Consider the following 25,931-nt stretch of genomic DNA (forward strand, 5'->3'; position numbering starts at 1 on the left):
TCCCTGGAAAACCGGCAGGGGCTACAGCTGCCATGTGCTTAGGACGGTTTCTGCTAGCCACGTGCTGAATGCTGTCTATGCTTGCTCTAGAGGCTGCTGAAACCATGCTCTTATCACTTGCAAGCATACTTGTGTACCTTTCTGTAATCTCATGGATTTGACAAATCTTTATAGCTTTGCTCAACATTAAATCACTGTTGCACAGCAAATTCTTTCTCACTGCAGCATTAACACCACACACAAGCCTGTCCTTTATCAACTTGACTTTCAAATCACCAAATCTGCATGCTTTAGCTTTATTTCTCAAGTCAGTAATATAGGCTGCAAAAGTTTCTCCTGGCTTTTGGTCTCTTGTGTGAAATAGATGCCTCTCCAATGTAACATTTGTCTTGGGGGGTTACACATTTCTCTAAATTTACATTTCAAGCACTCAGGGTCCTCTATTGATTCAGCGACTATGACTATATGGCGGTCCCCCCCCTCTCCTGCATATACTGCTGGTGCATACACAAATGAACGCTCTCTTTCAATGGCTTCTCACCCTGCTAAGTTAAGCAAAATAAATGCCCTTGTATGTGCATTTCTGTCAAAAAAAGCTGCTTGTATGAAATGTCATACTTCTGCACAAATACTCTCTAATTCTCTGCAATATTATGATCAAACATAAGAGGACTGGGTCTGCGAAATGCCTCTGCCATATCAACACACAGTAGTAATTGTGCTTGAAATTATGTATGAACATATACACATATATAGGCCAGAAATTTATGCCAGAACTTGTAACTATGCCCAATAGCACAACAGACTTTTTGAAACAACTGTTCTTTGCAAAATAAGTCTCTGTAGCACAAGAACACTTTAAAATCACTGTACTTTGTGAAACCACCCTTTAAATACTTTGAAATGACTGTGCTTTGTGAATAAACTGTACTCAGTGCAAGAAACACAGTAAGAAACACTTCAAAATGACTGCACTTGCAAATGAATTGTATATAGCACATGAAACATTTCAAAATGGCTGCACTTTGTGAAATAACTGTACAGTGTAAGAAACACTTTGAAATAGTGGCACTCTGCGAATAAATGTACACAGCACAAGCAACTTTTTGAAATGGCTGTACTTTGACTGCACTTTGCAAAATAATTGCACTTTGTACACAGTAAACTCTATGAAATACTTCCACTGTAATAAAGCACACCAACTGCAAACACTTTGCACACACTGTGATACTTCGAAAAACTCTAGTTATGCTTTGAATGGCTTCGGTCAATACAAAATAGTAGCTTATGCCAAAACACAGTTGTTTACTAAAACATGCAGTCACCTTACTTTTCTAAGCTTATTTTTCCCCTTTATTGTATTTATTATGCCAATTTGACCTCTTATAATGCCCATTAAACTCTTCTTGTGCTCATTTTACTTTAAACATGCTTGTTATGTAAATCGGAGGTAACTCTGAACCCCGTATTTTATCAAATATCGTTGTTTCTAACACTTCATTTAATAAACAATGCATGTTGCGCTACTCATTTGATTAATAATGTGTTTTGTGCTTTACAAATTCTTCGTATCATTTTATTTGCAAAATAAATCATTGGTGCAAGTTTTGGTTACCTGAAGTTCATTTCTGGCCCTTTTTTAATTGTCTGAGCACTGCATCACCCAACCTGCTCAATATACCTTCACCGTCAACTCTGCACCTCATGGCTTGAAGAAATTGCACTCTCAATCCCGGTTCTAGCACCATGTTGCTCATTCTGTCAGGATAAAACAGACTAACAGTTGTGGGTTCAGTTCAAGCAGCTTTACTATATACAAACACATCAGGATTAAGGCTTAGTAACTTAAACTTAAATACACTTATAAACAGGCTGACTACTGCACTCATACATGTTAACACTCTGGCTGTTCTCTCAAAATGGCACTGCTGCCTGCACGTGCTCACTATTTATATGCATGAGCCCACACTTGGAAATGCTTCTTAAAGTTACAACACACACTCTGTTCTAAAGTCACCAACGCAGTGGATGAAGGCAAGACTGTGCATACAGCTTACCTCGACCTGGACAAGGCTTTTGATATAATACCCCACTCAAACATTATAGACAAGCTCACTAATTTATGTATAAACCTTTTTACCACGTTGGATAGCCAACTGGTTCACTGATAGGAACCAGTAGGTCAAAACAGATGAGGCCACCTCCATCAAGAGGACAGTCATTAGGAGAGTCCCCCAGGGCTCAGTACTAGGTCTGCTCCTTTTTGGCATCTACTTCTATGAAATGAAAGCAAATGCTGAAAACTTTTGGCTGACTAAGTTTGCAGATGAATGCAAGATGGAGATTATCATCAACTCCCCTGCAGACAATAGCATTCTTCAAGAAGGTCTATCGCTGACTAATAAATGGTGCCAAAGCCATGGTCTTAAACTCAATGCTAAGAAATGCATAATTGTATCCTTTGAGAAATCAACCATCCCAGCTAATTACCATGTTGATAATACACCCCAGGAGTCGACCCAGTGGTCACAGTGGTGATGAAGTCCTTTTATATTGCACAACTTATAAGTAGGGGCATAGTAACTAGCGCCAAATAGGTCATTATCCCACTGTACTCCACCCTTACCAGACCAATCGTAAGAGTACAATGCTCCCTTTGGTATGCAACTGACCAGGCATATGCAGCAACTAGAGTGACCTCAAAGTTTCCTTACAAAAAGAATATGAAGTGTAACAAACCTGTCTTGCGAAGAGTACCTTAAAGCCATTTTCCTCTGCTGAGTCTCCTATAGATTGCAGAGGGGTGATAAATGCCTGGCTTACAAGGCATCCACAAACCCCACACTTATGAATCTCCTATATATTCCTAAGTCAAAGAGTACCAGAAATTCAAGGTCCAGGGACCTGAATTTTGTCTGCGACTTAAACAGAACATGCTAGAGAAACAGATATGTGTTTCAGAGACAGCCCCTCCTATGGAACAGGCTTTCCATCCATGTAAAGCTGAGTTTGTCTGTTACTCAATTGAAGCACAACCTAGACAAGCGGATGAGAAATAGGAAATTTACATTGGGCCTGGCACCCATGTTCCTTATGAACAGAGGTAGCTTATAAAACCCTGGCCTTCAATGTCCTATTTGGATGCAGGACATCATCATTTTTTCGGGAAAACTTGGCTAGGCTTAGAAAGGCCCACTGGGTAATTAGCCTAGTAACAGTCTACGATTCTAGGAACATTGTGTGTGAATACCTGCTAATTAGTTTACAGGAAGAGGAATAAAATTCAAGGGAAGGCAGATACTGAGCAATGTAACAGAGTGAATATTTTTTTAAGAGAAATCACACACACACACACACACACACACATATATATATATATATATATATATATATATATATATATATATATATACTGCTTGAAAATAACAAGGGGAATGTTTGTATTGTTTTCTTTTCTATTACTGTATGTATACTTACTTTACTTTTTAGAACATGTCATTTTATCAGAGTTGTTTAAAAAATGCTGTTATCTTTGTTAACTAAATCAAGTAAAGCAGAACACAGATAGTGGACAAACATGAGAACACTCCAACAAAAGTGGACACACTAAATAGGAACAGTTACAGTAGGAGTGCTTGAGCCACTTTTTTTGCTTGTGGTAGCTAACTGCTAGATTATTTAAAGGTATAGCTACGCAAATGTAATATGAAATAAAACTTTACAGACAATAAAATAAATATATTGCATTGTTTTTTTTATCAATGAGAAAAAGGCAATTTTCCCTCAAAGGGCAAAAATACTTAAAGGACTTGACTAAACAAAATGCCTTAAACTACAAGTCTAACATCTTGTCAAAATGTGTGACACTGACGCATATTTAGATCATGAAGCCAATCCTATTCCATTTTAGAACTTGCCATCTGTACTAAAAATATTAGTCAATACATTATTAAAAAAGCAAGGTTTGTATTAACCTGAAGTTTCTAATGAAAAAAGCCTTTAATGGCGATGGTTACCTAAAGCAAATGCATAAACTAGAATGACTGTCACTGTAGGAGGCAGGTCTTACATGCATGATTAGCATAACTCCCATTTATGCTACTTACTTTTCATTTTCTTCTGCAAGCTATAGGCAACCATTGCCACATTTGTACTTACCTTGCTTGAAGAGGCTTAGGATTCCATACTGGTAGCAAATTATAAAATAGCAATTCCACTATATTACATAACTACTGTACAACTTCTTTGACTATTTTTTCTGTTCATTTATGGGCCACACAACCTTTTCCTTTGAAAAATTACATACGCACACTGAGTGTTACCAGCAAGACCAAGTACTAGTAGTATGTGTAATTTTACTGTTCCTGCACTGGCAGTGTGTTAAGTGATCACTAGAGTGTTATACTGTAACTACTGATCATGCTTTCAGGGACAATGGATAGCAACTGGGAAGCAAATGGACAATCTGATAAGTGAGCTAAATATATTAGTTCACTGACATGCATACAATCTGTAAACTGTATCTGATCAATACAAGTACTGAACCATTACAAGTGCACTGTTATGGCTTAATGACAGTTATCTACCAGTGTTTCTAATTTGTTATATACATTTCTGACGCCCATGTTTTTTTGCAAGCTTTACACATGCTTTCAAGAAGTAAATGAGGCAGCACATTCCATTAAATTTATACTGTCCTTTCTGATTGTGGCAGCTGTTGTGCAAATGCAAGGACCACTTCAATATTTAAACAGCAGTGCTGATCACATCTCAATGTCAATAGCTTTACCAGAGCCTGTACTTAATAAACACATTCCCCCTAAGAATAACGTGCTATTATTTGCGAACCACGATCTCAGCAAAACAAGTGACAGGGTGTTACACAATATTTATAAGTAAATGAAATGGGAATAACATATTTTCTTAGGAAAAATACTTAATTTCAGCATCTTGTCAAACAAGATAACTGTCTCGACTGAATGGATGTGCCAGCTACCTATTAAATTATGGGTGCTCAGAAGTTCCAAAACCATAAGATCAATTCTGAACTGCAGACAATGAATAAATATGACAGTCTGGAAAACTAAGGAATTTGACTTCAACTCAGACAACAAGTTAAAGAGAAAAACAGAAAGGAAACTATGGACTTACTAACTCAGTAATCCTACACAGAAGTCTGGATAAAATAAACATAACACTTATTGACAACTGTAACCTGCTTAAAATGCTGAACAAGCCAAAATTATTTTCCATTCTGTGTTACCATAAGGAACTTGAGAATTTTTTTTTTTTTTTTTTTTGCACCTAGTGAGTCATACGGAATGGAAAGCACAATGCAAGGTCAGAGGTGAGATCTGGAAACTTACTTGTTTCTCTCCTCATTCTTCAGTCCCTTCCACATATCTTCAATTTTCATGGAAATATCTTGGATACTAGATTTGGGGTTTTCTGCTAAAATCTTTGTTCGTGTTTCTTGCATGAAAATATCCCTGGCTGATAATGGTTTCCTTACTGTCCGGCTGCTGATCAAATCATAGGCTGTAGTCTGCCCTAATTTCTCAGTGACTACATTAGACATTTCTTTACTGGGACTTTTGCTTGAATTCAACTTATCCAGGCATAGCTGAATGTTTTTATCATCATTGTCCAGTGTTTTTAACCTTTTCTCTGTTGGTACTAAGACATGGACAGGCTGCAGGTTGCCTCCTTCAGCATTCTTTATTGCAGTCCCCATGCTCCAAGTATCAGCAGAGCATTCACAAATACTTTTACCTACATCTGTCTCTTGGGTAATTACTTTTCGACCTTTTGCCAGACCTCTGTTCAGTAAACTCTCTGTATTACTCACTGGATCAGAGTCCACTTGATTGCTATCATCCCCTAGGGTGACAGTTATCCCAAACTCATTTACATTTTCAATAACCTGGCTGTTGCCATAGGATGATAAAATGTCCAAGGCTTGGACTGTCATGTCCTTTGCAGAATTAGGGTCAGAGTTTCCCGTGTCATTCACAGGACAATCTGGATTTTTATTGTGAAACATCTGAACCACAGGTTCCGTTTGAGCATTCTGTGTATCATTACTGGACAATTTTGGTGTGGTGTGGGCATCTGAATTACGACTCACAAGTGGTGATGTTTCAGGAGAAACAGCTGCAAGATCCTCAATTTCCGTATTTTCATCTGACAGTTTGTCAGGCAGGAGTCCATACAGCGAAATTAAAACTGTTGTAAGAGAAGACAAAACTGATTCCTAAGGAACAAAAAAAGTAAATAGATGAGTAAAAGCATAACCATAACTCACACTATCAGAACCAAATGCTTCTACAAGAAAAAAAATTCTAATAATCAATTATCAATATAATATACAAAGATATATTAAAAAAACTGCTTAAAGCTGTCCATGTTATTGTATTAACTTCACCATTAGTTAATTAGTGATTTTACAGTTTACACTATCAGAAGGCCATGATAAAACAAAGGGAGGAGGTGTCTCAGTGTTTATAAAGGACAAATACACTGCTAGACTGGTCCAACAACATGACTCACTTGAGTTGCTCCATGCCCAACTAACCACAGGTGCGACCCCTTATCATAAACTTGTCAGCTACAAATCCCATAACCCACATCTCCTACCTAAACCTACTGGAATCTATTAACATTCAGCTTAACACTATACTTATGGGTGACTTCAACTATCCCTCCATAAACTGGGAGACATATGTGACCCATAATTCGGCTGCTCAGAGGTTTTTGGACTTTGTTAATGCAAACATCCTGGAGAAACTAGTTAGCTCCCCAACTAGAGGTACAAATATCCTAGACCTAATACTCACGAACATGGGGGGGATGATGTTGCTCCCTCTCATGCATTAATTCCACCCTGGTAATATCTGACCACAAAATAATCTCCTTTAGTATTAAAACTAACCTAGAACCACCCACCCCCAATAAACTCCAAACCTGTTAAGAACATTGCCAATGCCAATTACTTCATACTAAGTGACCAATCCCCTCTGAACTTGAATGACACTGAGGTCTACTCTGAGCTGTACACAAAAGCACTGTACAACCACATTCTTAGCTGCATAGATGAGGTAGTACCTGACAAGTCAAACCTGTGATTACTGGCAAAAATAAACCACCCTGGTGGACCCCTAGCATAAACAGGCTACTCAATAAAAAGAAAAAAATCCCTCTCCAAAGCCAAGAAGAAACAGACAAAACAATGCAAAGAAACACTTACCAGTCTAAACAAACAGATTAGAGAGTTGGTCAAATCTGCCAAAGCAAACAACAAGGCAAAGATAGCCTCCCTGATGAAAGATAACCACATGGCTTTTTTTATTTATGTTTGTAACCTCAGGGGAAAATGCTCAGCAATGTGTCGAGTTAATCAAGAATGGCAGCACTTACATCCAGTCTGAAACTATAGCAAATCTGCTGGCTGACAAGTTCAGTTCAAACTTCTCCCCCCATCACCTCCTACCACACTCAAAGAAATACCTTCAACCATCCCTCTACCAGTCATTATGAGTGAACAGGTCCTTACTGCGCTCGCCAAAACCAAAAACACAACATACATGGGTCCCAACAACATTCCAGGATGCTTCTTAAATAGCTTAAAACAGAATTTATAAGGGCCACTAAAAACCCTGTTTAACCACAGCCTCTATACTGGCTTTGACAGAGAGGAATGGAGGACAGTGACAGTAGTCCTGCTGCACAAGGGGGGCCCATCAACTGATCTAGGAAACTAGAGACCCATAAGCTTGACCAATCTTTTCTGCAAGGCCTTGGAGAGAATTACCATGGACCTGATCAATGACAATATAGAAAATTTCCAAACACTGGATCAGACCCAATTTGGCACTGCCAAAAGGAAGTCTTGCACATCAACTGATCCAGGGAACTAGAGACCCATAAGCTTGACCAGTCTTATCTGCAAGGCCTTGGAGAGAATTATCATGGACCTGATCAATGACAACATAGGAAATCTCCAAACACTGGATCAGACCCAATTTAGCACTGCCAAAAGGAGGTCTTGCGTGCTCAATCTAGTGGACTTCCTCCAGAAAGTCACTAGGGCCATGGATGAGAGTAAAACTGTACACACTTCTTAACTAGACCTAGCCAAATCTTTCAACACAATCCCCCACTCAGGGATTACAGAGAAACTTATTCAGTTAGGCACAAACCCCTATATCGTCAGATGGGTATCAAACTAGCTCACAGGACACATGTTATCCGGATAGGTGAATCCACTTCCGATGAGAAACCTGTTACTAGCGATGTATCACAGGGCTCAGCATAGGGTCCCATCCTGTTTGGTCTATACTTCTCTGAAGTGAAGGCCAATATTGGGGGCCTCTAGCTCACCATGTTTGCTGACGACTGTAAGCTGGGATCAATCACTGAATCCCCAAACGATGTTGACAACCTACAAACAGGCCTAAACATGACAAAACTGTTGCCAAAACCATGGTCTGACACTAAATGATAAAAATGCATAATCATACCCTTTGGTAAATCATATATTTTTGTAGATTATAATACTGACAGCACACCCCTATAAGTAAACCCAGTGGTGAGGGAACTAAGAACAAAGATAGACAGTAATCTAAACTTTGACCACCAGGTAGCTATGGTAGTGAGGAAATCCTTCTCTGTGGCTCAACTCATAAGTAAAGGCATGGCCTCAAAGATCAAAGGAAGTCATAATGCCATTGTACTTGGCCCTCATCAAGCCCATAATCGAGTACAATGCTCCCTTCTTCGTGTACTTAACCAGGCACTTACACAAACTGGAGCAGCCCCAGAGGTTTCGCACTAAAAAAATACAAAGTGTAAGACACACATTTTATGCTGACCACCTAAATGCCCTATCCCTCTACTCTGTCTCATATAGTTTATTGAGAGGTGACTTATACCTGACCTACATGGCATTCTCTGATCGAGCCCTGATGAAAATGTTACATATTTGGGAGCAAAATTATATGAGTCTTATGGGTTCCATGGACCTGAACCTTATTTGTGACTCTAAAAGAACTTACTAGAGAGAGAGATTTGTATCCCAAAGGCTACCTCATCTATGGAATAAGTTTCCCATCTTCATAAAACAAAGCTCGTCCCTCACTCTCTTCAAAAAGAATTTGGATAAATGGATGGGGAAACATAAATTCACAACTGGGGTAATGCTCAGGGTCCCTATTTATGTGGAAAGGCGTCCATCCCTGACCATTTTCAAGTGAAACCTGGATCACTGAAAGGGAAATTGTAAATTTAACCCTGATATGACCTCAATGTCTCTGATGGACACAGGGAGACAGTAAGATAATTAAGCCCAGACTAACATACCCCCCCCCAATAACTCTTCGTTATCTCCTTACTAACATATTCTCACCATATAGGTGTCCAATGCACTTGAGGACAAAACTGGGTTGGGTTGCAGGACTAAACCTCTAAAGACCCTGGTGATAGATAGCCTAGTACAAACCTATAAACGTCTGAACCTATGCTCTGGCCCTAAAAAGAAAAAAAAACAGTAAGAGTGGAAGCGCAGACTTCAGAAAAAATTTTCTCAGGTAGGCAGCAAATACTGAAGGTGTGATAGGAAAGAAAGATGCAATTGGGAATATAATTTTTGGGAATGTAAAGAGATGGCAGATTTTAAAAATTGTAAATATAGAAATTATTTTTTTGAGCTGGGACATAGGATCTGAATTGGCTACACGTAGTAAGAAATTACTAGGTTTAAAGTGATTTGCTGTCAAAACAGCAATTACTAGAAAATGGAAATCAAAATCTAAACTACCTGTAACGTAAACACTGAATATTGTAAAGGAGAAAAAAAGACCTGAAGATAGGATCTTAGGAAAAACAGGAAGGAGCAAATTACATAAAAATAAATAGAATTTGTTGAAACAATGCTTGCAAAGTAATATTCAGGAGGTGAAATGAGTTTTAAGGGAAGGCAAGACTTAAGCAATTTATGTAATGTTGGAGTAAATGACAATTGTTATAAAGAAAATGTGTACGCTGCATGAAAATAATGATGAAAAGGCTACTATAGTTTGTTTTTTATTAATGTACGTGTATTCAAGTCACTGTTTAAAATAATATTTAAGAATGGTATTTAAAAAATGAGGAAGCACAAGGCATATGCTGGTGAGATATATGACAGAGAAAAAAATAAAGAAATCTGCAAAAAGTGAAACATTTTATCACAGGTTAAACGGAAAATTTGTACTCCACAAGCCAACACTTAAGAGGCTAATTATTACTACTATGCACATGAAAAATGAACATGTACACAAAATGAGAATAAAAAGGCTTCTTAATGAAAGTCCAATGGTTTTGTGACTGCCTTGCAAAACGGATCACAAAACCATTGGAAACAAACAAAGGCAAAGTATGCCAAAAAACTTTTCTTTTTTTTTTTTTTTTTTACAGAATGGCAAGCTTGGCTATACCCACCACACTCTTTGATAAGATACCAATATCAGGGGTCGGGGGTGGGGGGTTATGGCAACACAATCTCAGTCTTTAGTGCAACATCCCCACAACCACATGCTAATGATCAAAAACAAGGCAGTCAAGCATTAGCCTGGCATCCATATTAAAATACATTTTCATGGCAAAACTACTAAATATATGTGAAAAGATGAAAACCTGTGTGAAAGAACACTGAACTAGTCAAAGTCAAGTCAAAAGTAAACTTTACTGTCATTCAGAAATCAAACAAGTGCAAAAACTGAAAGAAATTCAGTATCTCCAGACTCAGCAAACAACATACAGACTGTTTTCACAGACATTTACACATGTAACACCTGGCTATTACATCACAGACAGGCAGGTAGACAGACTAATATTGCACATAATTAGAAACGCATTTTAACACTTTTTGAACTGAACACTTACTTGCATGAGACTTTAGTATTGCACAGGTACTTGGTTAAGAACAATGATCCTTGCACAGAAAGAGACATTGAGTACTGCACTGTGAACATTAGAGTATTGCACTATAGACCTTAAGTATTACACTGTGTTTAATTTATGAATTTGCATGTATTGCACTGAAAGAAGATATATTTTACTGCATTGCTACTGCTACCTACATGGCCTATAAGTTACAGTCATGGTGAATATTGCACTAAGAATTAGGTGAGACTGGTAACCAGGTTCTTGCACAATTTGAGACTGTTGGACATCATGGAATGTAGTGGTTATTAGAGTTCAGCAGCCTGATGACATTAGTGCAGAAGCTGTTCCTGAACCTCATAGTTCTGCAACGTATGCTTTGGAAATGCTTTCTGGATGATAAATGCAGGAACAGTCTGTAAACAGGGTGAGTGCAGTCTTTAATTATTCCTCTGGCCCTGCTGAGACATCTGGATAAGTACAAGTCATGGATAGGTGGTAAGGTGGTCTTAATGATACTCTCAACTGTCTTCACTACTCTCTGGAGGGATTTGCGCTCAGAATTAGAGCAGTTTCCATACCATACCATACAACAAGGTTGTTCATCAGGATACTTTCTATCGTACCTCTGTAGAAGGTATTGAGAACCGCCAATGGGAGATTCTCTGTCCTCAGCCTTCTTAAAAAGTGCAGCCCCTGGTGCGCTTTCTTGACTATGGCATTTGTATCTGTGTTCTAACGCAAGTCCTCATCGATGTGCAGTCCCAGAAACTTCGTGTTTCTCACTCTTTCAACTGTTTCCCCATTGATGGTGAGGGTAGAATGTTCCTTGTGATTTTTCCTGTAATCCACAATTATCTCTTTTGTCTTGTACACATTTAGTGCTAAGTTGTTATTTCAACACCAGGTAATGAGTTGTTCCACCTCATCTCTATATGCTATTTCATCGTCATTACTGATGAGGCCCACCACTGTTGTGTCATCAGCAAACTTGATGATGTGACAATCATGTGTTAACAGGGTGAACAGCAAGGGACTTAGTACACATCCTTGTGGAACTCCAGTGTTAAGAGTGATGCCATCCGAGGAGTTATTTCCTATGCACACTTTCTGAGGTCCGTCTGTGAGAAAGTCAAGAATCCAGTTACAATGTGGAGTGTTGATGCCAAGTTGGAGTAGCTTCATTACCAGATGAAGTGGGATGACTGTGTTAAAAGCAGAGCTGAAGTCAAGGAATACTACTCTCACGTAGGTGTTTTTATTCTCAAGGCGTTCCAGCAATAGATGGAGTGCTAGAGAGATGGCATCTGCCGTAGAGCAGTTTGCTTGGTAAGCAAACTGCAGAGGGCCAAGATCAGCAGGCAGCCTAGATGTTATGGCATCCTTGACCAGCCTTTCAAAACACTTCATCACTTTGGAGGTGACTGCTACAAGGCGGTAGTCATTTAAGCAAGATGGTGGAGACTTCTTTGGTAATGGAATGATTGTTGCATCCTTGAAGCATTTCAGAACTATTTGCTGACTCAGGGAGTTATTGAAGATAACTACCACTGCTTTCAGTAATTTCTCAAAAAAAGGAACTACTCATTTGTGCCTATATTGAGTATATATGATAAAAATGTTGACACAAACAGAAGATGAAGCCCTGTATGTTATATTTAACATACTGCTGTCCTAAGAAATGACAGAATGCAACTGTGAAACTTAAAACACACACAGGACACAGTCTGACTGTGATGGATGAAATAATAGTTACAATGTGCTATGATCATCAAAAAGAATGCTTGCTTTTACCATGGAAAAAGGTGAGGGGCTAGCTTTGCATGGGAGGATTTGGCTGCAGAAGTTAGTCCATCGATATATATAACCCCTTTTTTCTTATTTTTGCACATGGGGTAAGGGTGTCACATCAAAAGTGACAATCATCTAGGGCCAATGTTCACATTGGATCTGTGGATGGATAATAAAACATTTACACCAGAACTGTCCCCTGTACTACAAATGGGCAGAGGCAGCTCCTAAACGCTTTATTCCATGCATCGGCCCCTCAAATCCCACTTATTCTCACTAGGGGCAAGGTAAAATTATTGACCATGGGTTGGCAAGTCCAATCTAACATCAGATGGGGTAGGTTAATTTAAGCACCAAAAGGGAAATCAGCTAGGCTTAAAATGGCTTCCCAAGGGCACCTACCATAGTACGTACCTATGAAAGGCAATACGTTGTGTAAATGTAATCAACACATACAAAATCCTTCAGAAAATGTGAAAATGGTGCCTTGTAAAATGTTACTACTATACTAACATCAAAAGTTACGAATATCACATGATTGTGATTACTCATCTTTTGGCACAAACACAATGATTTAATATGTCTAGTTGACCTTAGATGATAAAAGGCCAGTTGCTAAAATGTCAAATACCCTTTTATCAGCTAATAGAAAGCATTCCAAGAAACAAAAGAGGCTCACCACGACCACTTAAAAATACTGTTCTTTATTCCACTGCAGTAAAAGTAAGCGCTTTCACGTTGCCAGAACGCTTCTTCAGACTTCAATAACTACTATACAAAATGAGTAACTATATATAGTGTTCAAATAGACACACCTTAACAATTAGGTCTTTAATAATTGAACCAATTAAGAAATTTTTTTCTTTTTCTTTAAAAAGAAAGAACCTAAAAAATACCCTCATATATATATATCTCCTGTACCTATGTATAAAATAACAATAAAAACACATATAAATGTGACAAGAGATGTATACAAAAATCTGTATACAAAAAATATATATAGAAAATGCACCATTAAATATTTTATGCTCTTAAAATAATGAAACAACAAACTAATGCTTATAAGAACAGGCAGCTAAGAAGGGTTTTAGAGTGACCCTTTCATTTAGACCATGCCCCTTAAAACTTTGTAGTCTTATTATCCATTTATTCTCTCTTTCTTCAGTATAATTCTTAATGTTTCCCAGTCTGTTAGACTTCTTTATTAACTCAAGTACAGTAAACTTAAAAGTGTGTTGAGTGCCTTTTTGCAATACATGACAAGCTAGGGCATTTGTTTCATTTTCTTTGTTAACAGCATAAATATGCTCCCTAACTCGTTCCCTTAAACTCCTGTTGGTTTTTCCCACATAAAAACATGAGCATAGTTGGCATACAGCAACATACACCACATCACGTGATTTACAGTCTGCATAGAAATTAAAATCATATATTTGTGTGGTGTCAGGATGTCTAAAATTATTCATATTAGACATAAAACTACAATGATTGCAATTCCTGCATGGTAACGTCCCTTTTCTATCAGATTTAACCAAATCTCTACTATTATTCTCATAACATAATAGTCTCTTCAAAGATTTAGTATTTTTATATGAGAAACTTGGTCTCTCCCCCACTATCTGTGTTATCCTCTCATCACTCATTAGAATATTCCAATTCCTATTGATTACCTCCTTAATCTTAGAATTCTGATTGGAATAATGGATAGTAATTCTCTTATATGCATGTACATTCTTGTTATTATTTGCAGTCTGTAAGCTTCTATCAGCATTCATATAATTGTAAAAATATGGCCTACCTTTGTTGTTCCTGGTGCACTCATTAACTTGAAATATTTTTTGTATTTCATGTGAGTTATAACCTCTAGATGCCAAATTCTTGACCAAAACCTCCTTTGCACTATCAAAAACACCTCAAAGGAGGTTCATTGAGACCCTTATGTATTTTTGGTAGACCCCTAAACGTCGGTATAGTAGGTAAATCCACTAGCAAAAATTTATATAAATCAATATCTATGGTAGAGCATAGTAGCATATCATAGAACTCAGCATGCACATTTCTTATTAAATCATTCAATTCCTTTGCATTCAGTATAGTGTACGTCTCAGAGTCATGTAGCAAATTAATCATTGCCTGATAATAAAATTCTGTGTCTAAAACCACCACAGCACCTCCTTTATCTGCCTGTCTTATAACTATTTCAGAGTTTTCCTGTAATTTCTTAATACTCTGAAACTCATCAAAAGTAAGGTTATAGAATAAGGGTTTATTATTTTTAGAGCTATATAGCTCAAAAAGATCCCTTTCACATGCCTTCTCTTTATATAAATTTTTGCTAGTGGATTTACCTACTATACCGACGTTTAGGGGCCTACCAAAAATACATAAGGGTCTCAATGAACCTCCTATGAGACCCATTGTATCAGGAAAAGGCTGGTTATTGGAACCAGCATCCATTTATGTTGAGAAGCAATTAAGACCAATTGTGAACAGCACTACAACAATAATAAGAGATACCAAAGATTTTTTAGAATGTTATGATAGTTATGTTAACCAACCAGACACAAATAATGAAACTGATTTATTGGTTACTTTAGATGTTGTTTCATTGTTTACATGTATTCCCAATATGGTAGGCATGGAATATCTGAGGCTATTTTTGATTGAAAATGAAACACCGAGATTTTTGGTGATGAGAGTCTTGGCTCTTTTGGAATTGATACTCACTAATAATGTGTTCTTATATAATGACAAGTATTATTTACAGAGAAAAGGGGTTGCCATGGGCACCCCATGTGCAAACTCTTATGCCAATCTTGTATTGGCATATTGGGAGTACACCTACATAATAAGGAATGACATCTACAAAACGAAGATAAAATTCTATAAACGTTTTGTGGATGATGTCTTTCTTGTTTGGAGTGGCACTGAGATAGAACTAGATGAATTTATTCAGTATATAAATGGAACAACAAATTTTCTTAGTTTTGAATGTAAGAGCTCTAACAATAAAATAGAATTTTTAGATGTTCAGATTCAAAAGAATGGTAGAGAGGTAAATTCAGAGCGGTATAGAAAGTATTGTTGGAAAAATAATATCTTGCATCGTACCAGCATGCACCCCAAACATATTTTTTCAAATATTATAACAGGACAAAGTCTCAGGATATCTCACCTGACTACAAATGAAGGTGTTTTTGATTGTACAAAGGAAGTTTTGGCCAAGAATTTGGCATCTAGAGGTTATAACTCACATGAAATACAAAAAATATTTCAAGTTAATGAGTGCACCAGGAACAACAAAGGTAGACCATATTTTTACAATTATATGAATGCTGATAGAAGCTTACAGACTGTAAATAATAACAAGAATGTACATGCATATAAGAGACTTACTATCCATTATTCCAATCAGAATTCTAAGATTAAGGAGGTAATCAATAGGAATTGGAATATTCTAACGAGTGATGAGAGGATAACACAGATAGTAGGGGAGAGACCAAGTTTCTCATATAAAAATACTAAATCTTTGAAGAGACTATTATGTTATGAGAATAATAGTAGAGATTTGGTTAAATCTGATAGAAAAGGGACGTTACCATGCAGGAATTGCAATCATTGTAGTTTTATGTCTAATATGAATAATTTTAGACATCCTGACACTACACAAATATATGATTTTAATTTCTATGCAGACTGTAAATCACGTGATGTGGTGTATGTTGCTGTATGCCAACTATGCTCATGTTTTTATGTGGGGAAAAACCAACAGGAGTTTAAGGGAACGAGTTAGGGAGCATATTTATGCTATTAACAAAGAAAATGAAACAAATGCCCTAGCTTGTCATGTATTGCAAAAAGGCACTCAACACACTTTTAAGTTTACTGTACTTGAGTTAATAAAGAAGTCTGACAGACTGGGAAACATTAAGAATTATACTGAAGAAAGAGAGAATAAATGGATAATAAGACTACAAAGTTTTAAGGGGCATGGTCTAAATGAAAGGGTCACTCTAAAACCCTTCTTAGCTGCCTGTTCTTATAAGCATTAGTTTGTTGTTTCATTATTTTAAGAGCATAAAATATTTAATGGTGCATTTTCTATATATACTTTTTGTATACAGATTTTTGTATACATCTCTTGTCACATTTATATGTGTTTTTATTGTTATTTTATACATAGGTACAGGAGATATATATATATATATATATATATATGAGGGTATTTTTTAGGTTCTTTCTCTTTAAAGAAAAATAAAAAAATGTCTTAATTGGTTCAATTATTAAAGACCTGGTTAAGGTGTGTCTATTTGAACACTATATATAGTTACTCATTTTGTATAGTAGTTATTGAAGTCTGAAGAAGCGTTCTGGCAACGTGAAAGCGCTTACTTTTACTGCAGTGGAATAAAGAACAGTATTTTTAAGTGGTCGTGGTGAGCCTCTTTTGTTTCTTGGATACTAACTTTTGCTAATGTGAAGAGACTCTTTACCCGATGCTGCTTTGTTTTTTCTATAATAGAAAGCATTATGAAAGCAAGAAGTGAAAACATGGGGAAGGCAATATTCAGGAACATACGGTGCTTATGTAAAGGACTAATTCCCGCAAGTCATTTTTTTTATTGCTGTCATGGAATATGGCCAGATCTGCATGTCAAATAAATGTTTTTGCATTAAATATGTATTTGAGAAGAAAAGATGACTCCTGCTATGTCTCACATTGTTAGGTACATGCAGAGTATAATGCCACAAGACAAAACTGAAGGTTCAAATCCCATCAGTACTGAACACTTTTAATGTTTTGTCTGGCAGACTAAAGGGCTAAAGTGGTAAGCCATTGACAAGCTTCTTCCTGTGGTACAATGTTTCACTCTCATGGCCTTCATTTGCCTAATGTATGACCCTAAGCAAGTCATTTAAATCAGAGACAGTGCTTTGGGGCAAGTAGGAATTTGGCCTAGGCTCTATAATCCTGGACTGAAAGCCTAACAACTACCTATGAACCTATTACTAGCCACTTTAGCCACATTCCATGACAGCAAGCAAGCATTAAAAAACAAATAAAAAAATAAGAGGAATTATCGCTTTGCACAATGTTTACATTTTTTGGAGAAAAGCAATTTCAACAAAGCCACTGGAGTAGAAAATTCAAGTTTGTTTCTAGCCATAAACTTTTGCTGATGTAACTCGATGACAGCAGTGAAAATCCAGAGATGGGTTACAATGCTGTCAAAATTATGATATCAACCGGAGTTCAAATTTTCCAACAATCAGAGTCTACAAAGCTCCATTACTAGAAATTCTAGACAATGTTACAGAAAGAATCACAAGGTATGTAAATGATTTGTCTCTCTACCGAAATGTCATCTCTCATAATGCCAAGTGTTATAATGCTGAAGAAAAGCCTGAACATCCAGGAGAAGTGTGAATATCACTGAACAAAACTCTTCTCCTTCAAACCTATTTTTTTTCAGGGGGACAAGCCCCCTCGCACCCTACACCTTATGAAGGGGGCAATCACCAATACCCCTGAACTTATACAAACCAACTCTGAGATCAACAGACTTTGGAGAAAGGGGAATATTCCCAGAAACAGTAGCCTCACACGTGGTACACGTGAGTCCAGACATTTGGCTATTAAGTCTCTACACTACAGGACTTAGCATTACAAGTCCATACCAGTTAAACTCATACCAAATACTTTGCTTGAGGAACACTTTCAATTCATTTCTGTTAAAGAAGATCTGACAGAACAAGTTATATGAACTAACCCAGCATACTTCACAACTGACCCTGATTTTTGCTTCATATTTATGTCCTGTTCTCCTATATTTCTTGATTTTCTTGTAAATAACCAATAATTACAGTCAATAATGCCATTCATTACAGTTTCATACATCCTAATGTTCAGAAGATGCAAGTTAGTGCAAAACGTGTTGTTCTATTAACTTTTTATGTGAATTAGAATAATATTTAAAAATTGTCCATGATTATGGGTCTTTGCCCCACATTATTTCTGGCTTTTATCCAGAATTACTGCACATACACCTTGAGACGTATAGACAAGTGTTACGTTTTGTGATGGAAGGTTAGGTAGCAACAACTTCATCTACCAAAAATGTTACTCACGAACTTCCAAGATGGCTGCATATTGAGTAACAGCTTAATTCTAGCTCTCCCAGTGTGAAAACAAAAACTCTGCAGAGGCGGCCAGTAGACTTGTGTTTATGGGTAAATTTCAATAACTGGCTAATATGTGTACTGCCGGAATGCCAGGAAAAAAGAAATACAGAGGACCTGGAAAAATCAGCTACAAAAAGTGAGGAAGAAACACTGACTGGGGAAAGTTCTAGAGCTGTTCAGCAAAAAGAACTTGCAACCTCCAGACATGAATTTCAGTAACCTACAGGATGATAAGACAACTGCACACACAGACCTGGTTAAAATAAATGAAACACTGATGAAGTATATCAATACAAACAACAAAAGGCTGGAAAATGGAAGAAGCTTTAAACAAATATTCAGATGAGGTAATAAAGCTGTAAAAATCAGAGGCCAAAATGAAGAAAAGGCTGGCTGAATACGAGACTGATCAGGAAAAGATGTTTCAAAAATAATAGAATTAGAGGACAGAGCACGTAAGGAAAACCTAAGATTTTCAGCTATACAAGAGAAGCTGGAAGGAAAAGATTGCATTAATTTTATAAAAGCACAAATAAGCAACTGGATGGGTATTCCACAGCAGGAGTTGTTAGTTGAAAGGGCACATTGTGTGTATTCTCCAAATCTGGCTATGAGAAAGCAACCTAGACCTTTAATAGTAAATATGCAATCCTACCAGCATAAGGAGTTGATTTTGACAAAACTGTGGCAGAAGGACAAAGTACTAAAAGTGGGAGACAGCAGAGTGTTTGTGGAGAATGATTACTCATTGTATACCAGGCAGAAGAGAAGCAAATCTATTTCACTATTCAAGGAATGTCGAGATGCAGGTGTGAGATTCAAACTGCTGTAGCCAGCGGTCTTCAAATTATTCTTCCCTGGTGGGACAAAATCATTTTTTGATGAAGTACATGCTGAGGAGGAAATGCAAAAGTTTGTCCAATACAAAGTGAGCTGTGAAACAGTAACAGATTCTGCTTCTTGTTCTTCTGGTAATAAAGACCACAGAGAGACTGTATCTTTAAAACTTTTTCCAGTGTTTCAAAGGAAAATGTTGGAGTGAAGGAAGGGAGCATGAGAGTTGAATAGAAGAATTGAGAGTATGTTGGAAATGAAGCAATGACAGGATTTAAGAGATGGAAATAAACAGTAACAAAACCAGTAACTTAATGTGGGATTACACTGCAATAATTATATGCATGAAATATGACAAAACAAGAAAAATCTGGAAATACTGGATTTTCTCAGAATTTGCTGTACTGGTGGGGGACTCTAAAGCATATGCCCTACTTCATGTCATAAATATTCAAAAATGCTTTGGGGAGAGGAAGAGGAAGGAGAAAGTTAACTTTAAGTAAAGAATTTTTTTTCTTACTAGCACTATTTTTGTGGTTTATGGTTTTCTTTGCATGCTACAAAGTAAAATTTTCTCAGTTATTTTTAAATGTAACAGGGATTGAAAACAAGTGCTGCTGACTTTTTTTTTCTTTTCTTCCTCCCTTCTCTCTTTCTTATTGTTGAGTTTTAAGAAATGTAGGCAATGCAATGAAAAAAAGCCCAGTTAAAGGAGCATGGCAAAAGAAAAATGAATGTTTTATCTCATTCTTCCATGGGAAAATGACTGTATTAAGGATCTTATATTGCTTTAGTAACAGGTTTTAAGACTAAGCAAGTAAATGAAAAAAAAAATTGAACATATGAGGCGGTTTCTGGCAAAAACATGTATGCTCAGTAGCAATTGTGCAGCTAGTCTTCATGTTTCCATGGAAACAATCGGATTAAGAGAAAATGGATGCCCAATTCTTGTGTCTCCATGGAGACAATCTGATAAAGAGAAACTGGCTACAGGCTGGGGGAGAGTGATTGGCTGAAGAAACGTGAGAAGAGAAATTGGTTACGACAATGTTCTCTGAAAGCATTTAGGTTTTTTTCCAGCTGGGAGAGCTATAAAGAAAAGACAAAACCAATTAGCACTTAGTAGAAGCAAAGGCTGCCCTATGCAACTCAGCATGTTTAAACTTTCTTTTAGGTTAAATCACTTCTGTGACTGTGGCTGTCAGTTTGGGACTTTTGTTCCTATTAGGAGAATAGAACTTCAGTATCTGAAGATGTACATAGTTTTGTATGTTAGTATTAAGTTAATATGTTTTATGGGGTTTTGGCGGTGTGTTTGCTTTTTTTATACAAACAAAAAGCCACAAAACAGATGAACCAGAATGGCTTCAGTGGTGAAAAACGATTCACTAGGTGTATAATATGTAACAAAGCTATTTATTAACAACACACAGAGGGAAAAATAAAATAAATAAATAATATTAATCCAAATGAGTCAAATCCAAGCACTTTCGTCTCCTGTGTAAGAGACTTTTTCAAGAACAGAGCATGCCCAACAACTGAAAACTTTTATACCATCATTAATTAAGTTTCAAAAACAAAAGCACCAATCATTTTCTGTTTTCACTAATTGAATCCTTTGGTGTAGGGTGTGATAGTTGAAGGTATAACACAATGAAATGTGCAATAAAATATGCAATTTTACCATGAGTCAAACCAACACAAATAGTAAAAAAAGTGTGTGTGTGTGTGTGTATATAGCATTTGTGCATTACAATCAGTTGTCATTATTTTTACTTTCTAATTTCATGACAACTGATTGTAATGCACAAATGGTATACACACACACACACACACACACACACACACACTTTTTTTTACTATTTGTGTATTGGTTTAACTCATGGTAAAACTGCATATTTTATTGCACATTTCATTGTGTTATACCTTTAACTATCACACCCTACACCAAATTATTCAATTAGTGAAAACAGAAAATGATTGGTGCTTTTGTTTTTTAAACTTAATTAATGATGGTATAAAAGTTTTTCAATTGTTGGGCATGCTTTGTTCTTGAAAAAGTCTCCTACACAGGAGACGAAAGTGCTTGGATTTGACTCATTTGGATTAATATTATTTATTTATTTATTTGATTTTTTCTTCTGTGTGTTGTTAATAAATTGCTTTGTTACATATTATACACCTAGTGGATCGTTTTTCACCACTGAAGCCATTATGATTCATCTGTTTGCTTTTTTTGTTTGAGGGCTTTCAATAAAATAAAGTTTTGTAAGATGTGACCTAGGCTCAAATGGATATGACAAGAAACACCTGTATAAAAAAGTTCAACCTGTCAAACAGTGTATGCATGTAACATAAAAGCTGGAACTAAACATTGAACAAAAAGGGTGTTATAATTAAAAGGTGGGAATAATAACTCTTTAATGCAATGATGCTTTCTATGATATCTTTAAATGTAACTGACTCAGATACAGATAAATACACAAAAGAAAGAGTAGTGAACTATATTAAAAATGTAGAGTGCAAATAGCTATGTTACAGGAGTCAGACACACTTAGAAAGAAATGAACATGTGAATTTGAAAAAGAAAGGTTTTCAAGATGGTTATTCAGACTGGGACAAAGGAAAAGAGAAGTACTTATATTAACTGCAACAGGAGCTCCAATCATACCTCTCAACCTGGAAACATCAAAAATCTGGACAAAGGCCCTTGAAAAAATAGGGACAAATCTATAAGCTGATTAACATAGAATTTGCATACTTAATTATGTGACCTCACCCACTCCCATGGAATTGTGGGATATCAATTTTCACATGCAAACTGAAGAAAAGACAACCTAAATATGGCCCCAGACCCTGTAGTAAATGGTAACCATTTTTTAAATGTGTAGCAATGATGTTAACAGGGAAGGGAGAAGATGATGAACCTTAGGATTTTGTTTTTGGTGACTTGCAGTATGGGCATTATATGGTAAAAGTAGGGCATTTAATGGTAGGTAATATTCTAATCTTAGCAAATGAATATCATATTCTTCTAGGACCTCCAAACGTCATTCTCAATGGCCTACCAATCAGTGGCGTAGCTATAGTTTATGCCGCCCGGGGCTGTCTTTGAGTTTGCAGCTCTTCCCCCCTCACAAAATCATGGTTGAATGGGGCCATCCCATACATAGCCTTCCCCCTTGTAGCAATTCCAGAGTTCAATTACTTGGCTATTTCACCCATTTACCATAAACACTGCAATGTGCATACTGCTTCACTTCTACGATGATATGGATTTCATTTAAAAGTTTTATTTTACACTTTACAGCACAAACACTAATAGACATCTGCTAAACAAAGCAATGCAGTCTCACAATGAAAATAGGCTTAGCTTCTCTGCCCTTGAAACTTATATTCATTGAAACAGCACTGAAACCCACATTCAAAGAAAATGCATCTGGCCAGTGGCAGATAAAGATTAACTTTGGGCTGTTTTCAAATCATAGGCCCCTTGCACACAAACCATACATGTGTTCTTTGAAACACCTTCCTGATTGTATTAAATTATGCTCCTTGTATAATACAGCACAGTTGCTAGAGGGTGTTTTAATGTTATTGTTTTGAAAAACTGTCCAATTCAGAAGATTTTCATCACAAAAGTCTACTCAAGCTTCTACAATCCACCAGTATCAGTAAATATGCACAATCTCTGCAGAAGTAAAAGTCATCTAAATAACTCCACATTAAAAAGATCTGTAACTAATGAAGTGGTTACTGCTAGCAAACAACTTTATATTACATTGTTTCATCTACAAATAAAGTGCCTGTTGCCCTTGAGGAATAAACTGCCTATGTTGCATTAAAAAATTATAAGCTACTAATATTGCAATAGGGAATGGATGGCAAACTGATAACAGGTTCATAGTTACTAGTTATCGCAGCCAAAGAGGACATTCTCAGGACTGCAGCATCCACCCCCTTTAAAAGTACAACACAGTACAGTATCAAGCTTGTATAATCTTGGAAAGTTGCTAGAATAAAACATTGTGTTACCACCAAGCGTTTCCTGAAAGGTAGGAAAACTGAAACTTAAATGGCTATCATTTAGTGAATTCAGTTCTCACAACAGCTCTCAGCCTCTTAGCACAAAAAGCCTGGACAAAGCCAATAATGGGGGAATACAGCCCCAAAAATAGGGACAAATTTCAAATACTGATCTTATAACCTTACATAATTGCTAGAATAAAAGGTTTTGTGTTATGTATTTTCTGAATAATATGAAGTCTGAAATTCAAATGTCATTATTTAGTGAATTCAAGCCTTACTGATTTGCCACAAAAATCTAGAAAACCACATATTTTATGAGGAACAAAACAAAAATATGAGGCAAAAATCTGGACAGTTTTCACGAGTGGTGGTGGGTAGGGAATTCAGGCTCTTGCTACCTGTACCCAAGGTACAGGGTTTCAGCCTGAGTAACTAGCCACCAGGTATATTTAACTGGGGCATTTTATTCATACACACACACGTGCGCACACAGACAGACAGACAGACACACACACACACACACACACACACACACACACACACACACACACACACACACACACACACACACACACACACACCAAATGCAGTGTGAACCCGGTGCTTGTATACTTCAAAAAGAACCGCTAAGCTACTAACCAAATTGCTCATGGAAGAAAAGAACCGCTCAGTATGTAATGGAAATATCAAGTAAATGGTCGCGGAACCAAATTGCAGCTTGTGTAATGCAAAGCAAATGTCAAGTAAACAGTCACAGAACCAAATTGCTCCTTGCAGCAGATGCAAATATCAAGTAAACAGTCGCGGATGAACCGCTATGCTACAAGTAAGAAGATTTTGCCCTTACCTGGTACCTGGAGCAACTGGGAAATGCTTGCACGCTATACTTGAGCCCCAGCCAATTTCAACAGGCTGGCAGGCTATTCACTGAGCTGACATCATCGCGCATGCCTCTGCATGTGATGACGTCATCCCAAAAAAGCTGAAAAAAGTAAAAAAAAAAAAAAAAGCCAGGAAATTAGGGAGTGCCACTTCAGAATCGTGGCACCCCATTATTTAGGCCTCAAAACTGGCAAAAACTGACAAATTCTGTATGGTTGAGAGGTATGGCTTCAATAGTGATGGAAGAGGATAAACAAAGATAATGGCGGATGTGTAATGCTAAGGGGCTACTGGCAAAGGAGGAAGATTATACTGGCATTTATTTATATTCCACCTAAAACTGCTATAATGGAGGTTAAGAAAATTCTGGGAGAAATAATCAGTTTTCAGCAAGGAATATTACTTATAGGTGGGGACTGGAATGTGATTTGCAACAGTGAAGATGTGTCTGGGGGGCCCAGAAGGGAAAGTATAACAAAGGAGGGTAGATTTTTGAAGAAACTTATGAAAATATTTGGCATGACAGATGTGAATTCAGTAATTGGACTTCGGACTGAATGCACATATTACTCCCCAAGATATAAAAACTGGGCTAGGCTAGACAGCATTTACATTTCACAGGAACATGTGTTTTTAATTGAAGGTCTTGATATGCACCCCATAATTATTTCAGATCATGCACCAATAATAACTAAAATAAAAACACAGGGTAATTAAATAAAAATGAGACACCTACCTGTTGAAAAGAGAAGAATGTAAAGAATGGGTGGTGGAGATTATACAGGAGCATTTAGAGAGGATAGAAATTTCTTCTGAAAATATAGCTAGGGAGTAGGATAAAATTAAGGTGGAGTTTAAAATTAGGGTGGAAATAAAAGAAAGGCAGCTATGGTTAAGAAGTAACAAGAATTACTTAGAAGGACTGACAAATGTTAAAGTATTACAGAACAGAGGGAATCTCACAGAACAAGAAGAGTATCAACTGCAGAATGCCAAGCAGAAAAAAAGGGATTACCTCGATAATATGGACGAGTTCAGAAAGACTGCTGTTAAGCAACTGTTTTTTGATAACCGAAGAGCACAAAAACTTTTAGGACAATGACTCAGGCAACAGAAAGTAGCATGAGGAATGGGATTCCCACTCCTCATTTCTTGACACACTGGAAAATATTAGGGTACAACCCAACATCCTAATAATGGGCGATTTCAACTACCCCACCATTAACTGGGAAAACTACTCATGTACCAACTCTTTTGCTCAACATTTTCTGGAATTCATAAATTCCAATGCC

The 25,931-nt window shown here is 37.0% G+C and overlaps 1 protein-coding gene across 1 annotated transcript in view; it reads right to left on the reverse strand.

The window, feature by feature from the left end:
- PMS1 (PMS1 homolog 1, mismatch repair system component) overlaps positions 1–25,931 on the reverse strand; it is a 2,357,833-nt gene that overhangs the window by 1,063,074 nt on the left and 1,268,828 nt on the right. The window contains exon 9 of the mRNA XM_044075169.1: positions 5,367–6,253. Coding sequence (XP_043931104.1) covers positions 5,367–6,253 — 887 coding nt within the window. The remainder of the gene's footprint in view (positions 1–5,366; positions 6,254–25,931) is intronic.

Source organism: Protopterus annectens, chromosome 6.part0, assembly GCF_019279795.1.
Source record: "Protopterus annectens isolate FY-2018-M chromosome 6.part0, PAN1.0, whole genome shotgun sequence".
Taxonomy (NCBI): Eukaryota; Metazoa; Chordata; order Ceratodontiformes; family Protopteridae; genus Protopterus; species Protopterus annectens.